The sequence below is a fragment of the Castanea sativa genome, chromosome 8 (assembly GCF_040712315.1).
Source record: "Castanea sativa cultivar Marrone di Chiusa Pesio chromosome 8, ASM4071231v1".
Lineage (NCBI taxonomy): Eukaryota > Viridiplantae > Streptophyta > Magnoliopsida > Fagales > Fagaceae > Castanea > Castanea sativa.
The window spans coordinates 51,833,260-51,838,502 of record NC_134020.1 but is presented as its reverse complement, the minus strand read 5'-3'; the positions used below and the strand labels follow the sequence as shown (position 1 = coordinate 51,838,502).

Below are 5,243 nucleotides of genomic sequence, written 5' to 3'. Positions count from 1 at the left end.
GTTTGCAAAATCTATTTCACAATATGCTATCCTTGAAGAGATAACAAACAAACTAGCTAGCCACTATTCTTGTAAAATAAGCCACATCCTTTGGTTGGGCAAGGTTTAGAATTAAACGCACTGGTAAATACTATTTTACAAGGTGGTGGATTCAACTCAAAAAATGCACACGCTTAGAATGGCTGGATATAAATCACATTAACAGGGTGTTTTGTATTGAATTTTAATCGACAGAAGTTGTTCGATAGAATCTTCATTCGGGAAATTCAGATATATTAACACTTACATTGCAACAGCAAGAGCAAGATGTTTAATTCAGCACCCCCCCCCCCCCCCCCAAAAAAAAAAAAAGAACAAGAATGTTTAGATATCCTTTGTAGTATAGTAACAATAACTTGTAGTCACGTAAAATAGCAACAATACATAGAACATATTTAAGAACATGAATTCCTGACTTACATTGGTTACATAACATAATACAATCAGTGCTTCTTACATATAGATCACATAGGATATCTATTTCATGTCTTTATTGTACACAAGGACACTTCATAAAAGCTACAATTCTTAAAAAAAAGAAATTACCATGCATACAATCCAAAAGAAAGTAATTATTCTTGGAACAATTCAAACTGATAATTTAATAGGTGCATTTAAAATAAATAGCCTTTTGGAGGCGGGAATCATTTATAGTAATAACCCAGTGAGGCAGCGGTGGAGACTAAGCTGGTGAATGTGCTGACTCATGGAGGTATGGAGGAAGTGACTAGAGATGATATGGTGGTGGAGGAGAACTGTAATAGTATGGAGTGGGTGGTGAAGGAGATGGTGGAGGTGGCGACTTGTAGACATAGGGAGGAGGAGGTGATGGAGATGGAGGTGGTGGAGATTTATAAATGTAGGGAGGGGGAGGTGAAGGTGAAGGTGGGGGTGGTGATTTGTAGACATAAGGAGGTGGGGGTGAAGGAGATGGAGGAGGTGGTGACTTATAGACATAAGGAGGAGGAGGTGAAGGAGATGGAGGAGGAGGTGACTTGTAAACATAGGGAGGAGGTGGGGATGGAGATGGGGGAGGTGGTGACTTGTACACATATGGAGGTGGTGGTGATGGAGAAGGGGGAGGTGGTGACTTATAGATATAGGGAGGGGGAGGAGGTGGGGATGGAGATGGAGGTGGTGGTGATTTGTAGACATATGGAGGAGGAGGTGATGGAGAAGGTGGTGGTGGTGATTTATAAACGTATGGAGGAGGTGGTGACGGTGAGGGTGGTGGTGGAGATTTATAGATGTAAGGAGGAGGAGGTGATGGTGATGGAGGAGGAGGGGACTTGTAGACATACGGAGGAGGTGGAGATGGAGATGGTGGAGGAGGGGATTTATAAATATAAGGAGGGGGAGGTGATGGAGATGGGGGTGGTGGAGACTTGTAAGTGTAAGGAGGGGGAGGTGAGGGTGAAGGTGGGGGTGGTGATTTGTAAATGTAAGGAGGTGGGGGTGAAGGAGATGGAGGAAGAGGTGACTTGTAGACATAAGGAGGAGGTGGGGATGGAGATGGGGGAGGTGGTGACTTGTAAATGTAAGGAGGAGGAAGAGATGGAGAGGGTGGTGGTGGTGATTTGTAAACATATGGAGGAGGAGGTGATGGAGATGGGGGAGGTGGTGACTTGTAAATGTAAGGAGGAGGAGGCGATGGAGATGGTGGTGGTGGTGACTTGTAAACATATGGAGGAGGAGGTGATGAAGATGGTGGTGGTGGTGATTTATAAATGTAAGGAGGAGGTGGTGATGGTGAGGGTGGTGGTGGAGATTTATAAATATAGGGAGGAGGAGGTGATGGTGATGGAGGAGGAGGTGACTTGTAGACATAAGGAGGAGGTGGAGATGGAGATGGTGGAGGTGGAGATTTATAGACATAAGGAGGAGGAGGTGATGGGGATGGTGGAGGAGGGGATTTGTAAACATAAGGAGGAGGAGGTGAAGGTGATGGTGGTGGTGGTGATTTGTAGACGTAAGGAGGTGGTGGTGAAGGAGATGGAGGAGGTGGTGACTTATAGACGTAAGGAGGAGGAGGTGCTGGAGATGGTGGAGGAGGGGATTTGTAAACATAAGGAGGAGGAGGTGAAGGTGATGGTGGTGGTGGTGATTTGTAGACGTAAGGAGGTGGTGGTGAAGGAGATGAAGGAGGTGGTGACTTATAGACGTAAGGAGGAGGAGGTGCTGGAGATGGTGGTGGTGGGGACTTATAAACATATGGAGGAGGAGGTGATGGTGATGGTGGGGGTGGTGATTTATAAATGTAAGGAGGAGGTGGTGAAGGTGAGGGTGGTGGTGGAGATTTATAGATGTAGGGAGGAGGTGGTGATGATGATGGAGGAGGAGGGGACTTGTAGACATATGGAGGAGGAGGTGAGGGAGATGGTGGGGGTGGTGATTTATATATGTAAGGAGGAGGTGGTGATGGTGAGGGTGGTGGTGGAGATTTATAGATGTATGGAGGAGGTGGTGATGGTGATGGTGGAGGTGGGGACTTGTAAACATATGGTGGAGGAGGTGAGGGAGATGGTGGAGGTGGTGATTTATAAATGTAAGGAGGAGGTGGTGATGGTGAGGGTGGTGGTGGAGATTTATAGATGTATGGAGGAGGTGATGGTGATGGTGGAGGAGGGGACTTGTAGACATATGGAGGTGGTGGAGATGGAGATGGTGGAGGAGGGGATTTGTAAATATAAGGAGGAGGGGGTGAAGGTGATGGTGGTGGTGGTGATTTGTAGACATAGGGAGGAGGAGGGGAGGGTGATGGTGGGGGTGGTGATTTGTAAATGTAGGGTGGTGGGGGAGATGCTGAGGGAGGAGGTGGGGACTTGTAAATGTACGGAGGAGGAGGTGGTGGAGAAGGTGGTGGGGGAGACTTGTAGTAGTAGGAGGTCGGGGGTGGGGTCAGAGATTTCAATGGCGGAGGTGGTGACTCGTCATGGTGATTATGTGGAGGGCGGTCTTCGTGCTTTGGTGGGTAGTCTTCATGCTTTGGTGGCAATGGTGATAAGTCTTCTTCTGGTGGTGGTGGCGAAGCATAGATGTAAGGCTTATCAGCAATTACCCTAGTTGCAATGAGGCAAAATGCTATAACGTAAATCAATGGAGGCCAATGCCTCAAGTGTCTCGAGGTACCCATTTCTTGCAATTCAACTCTAATTGTGAAAGGATAACTCCTATTGAGACTTGCATGGGTGCTAACCCTTTATATAGTGAACTCCATTAATCATTGTTTGAAAATGATAATTTTGTTTAATCCTTTAACAGGCTGTGTTAATGATTCAAAACAATATTTTCCCAAATATTTCAATGATTTTGTGTTGTCTAATTAATTATTTATGGCAACATGGTTTTGTTTTTTAGCAATGTGTTTTTTATGATGTGCTGCCAATAGATGGTTCCCACTAAGTACCTGAATCTCATTCCCACGAATGAAGTCAAAGTGGACAGAGTAACGTGCTATGATTGGGTAATCTCTATTTTTAAATTCTTCTTATCAATTTAATTAAAAGCACGTCCTTCAAACCTGTAGGAAGACAGAAGAGGATTGGATGAAAGAGACACGTGAAGGAACTAAAGTCAATATGCAACCTTGGTATAGACAGAGACTTTTTTTTTTTTTTTTTCTTGATGGAATAGTTGCTATAGAATATAGACACACTTTCAATTCCTCAGCTAATAGTTAAACCTTTCATGCACATTGCTTGACTTTCTATCCAGATGGGTACGCAACATATCAATAATTTCAACCAAAAAAAAAAAAATACTACATTATCCTGTGTCGGTTCCACGATTAATGTGATTTAGCAAAATTTATGATCAGTTTTTAAGAAAAACTTGAAAGCAGGATCTTCATGGACAATGCATAACTTTAGCTTCTTTAGATCTAGATGGGTGTGTTAGGTGGCAATTTCTACAAATAATATTTTTGTTTGGCTGAAATGTCGGTGCAATGATTTTGCTTTAGCAAATATTACTTACATGCATTATGCCATTTAAATAAATAAAAAAACTGAAGGACTTTCTTGATTAATTTTTTACATAAATTAAAATTGGGAAGGTGAAAAGCAGCTAATGTTTATACAGATCGCAAGAATTAATTTTAGTTATTAGGCTGGAGTTTTGTTATTGTCATAAGCCTAGTTTTTTTAGTGTAGATGGTGAAATTCCAATTTGATAAACAAGATAGCTTGGCTCCCGATTTGTTGTTTGTTGAATAATAGTTTTTTTGTCTCACTTTTAAGTTTTAATGTTTCACTTTATGATCTATCAATTGCAATCTAATTTTTTTTAATGCAATTATTATTTTGTAAGAAAACTATATATAGGAAAGTGCAATTAGTGAAACATTTTAGAGTAAATAAATTTTTTTTTTCTTATTTTCCATAGAGTTTCTCACTTATCAGATAAACAACTTCAAATTTTAGAGGCCTAAGAATGGGCTAGGAGACATTTTGTAAAGTGCTCCATAACTTTTAATAACTTCATTCAATTATCAAGTGAAGAAAAAAAAATGATTCAGCAAAAATCGAAGTTAAAAAGATTATGATAAGTTAGGATTTACGTATCCAAGTTATCATGGAATTTCTCTGAAATTCTTGTAGAATCTGAAAGCAGCTACGAATCACCATTGACCTAGCTAGTGGTGCAGCGCATACCTAGACAGTTGTGATCTGGAATTCTGACTTCATTATTCTTCAACTTGTCCTACGACTTTCTAACAATTTGACTTTGCGTAAGACCTACAAGAAACAAAAAAAATTATGTTCTTAATTTGTTTAAGATGTATATTATTTTCTTCAATAGTTGCCCTGTCTGGTTCCCATTGAATCTCGAAAGTTTGTTTAGTATTTTGCAAAAAGAAAAATGTTTATCTTTTATTCCCCCATTGAATCTGTACTCCATATTAGTCTATATACCTCGCAAAGATGCCGCAAGTTATTGCTCTCTCGGATCAACTTTGAAAATAAACGATCGTTTCACCCCCCCCCCCCCCCCTCTTTTCATTTATATTATCCTACCATTGTCAAATCTCATACAAAATTATTTAAAATTCTCTATATGTGTTCACATAAAAAAAATCTCAAGAAATGTTTATATATATTTTTTCTTATAATGAGTAAGGGAGAGAGATTAATTTGATAATGAAGTTGAAAACATTTGAAGAACTCTTCAAAGAAAAAACCATTCTTGGGAAAACCAATATCACA

At 40.7% G+C, this 5,243-nt stretch overlaps 1 protein-coding gene across 1 annotated transcript; it reads right to left on the bottom strand.

The window, feature by feature from the left end:
- Positions 1-400: 400 nt before the first annotated feature.
- On the bottom strand, positions 401-3,195 carry LOC142607804 (uncharacterized). Its single transcript, XM_075779434.1, has one exon. It carries the CDS (start codon positions 3,170-3,172, stop codon positions 767-769), a length of 2,406 nt encoding a protein of 801 aa, XP_075635549.1. The 5' UTR covers positions 3,173-3,195; the 3' UTR covers positions 401-766.
- Positions 3,196-5,243: the final 2,048 nt, after the last annotated feature.

Bases quoted from the DNA above. Each gene is read 5' to 3' on its own strand.
- LOC142607804 (XM_075779434.1), bottom strand. From the start codon at position 3,172: ATGGGTACCTCGAGACACTTGAGGCATTGGCCTCCATTGATTTACGTT.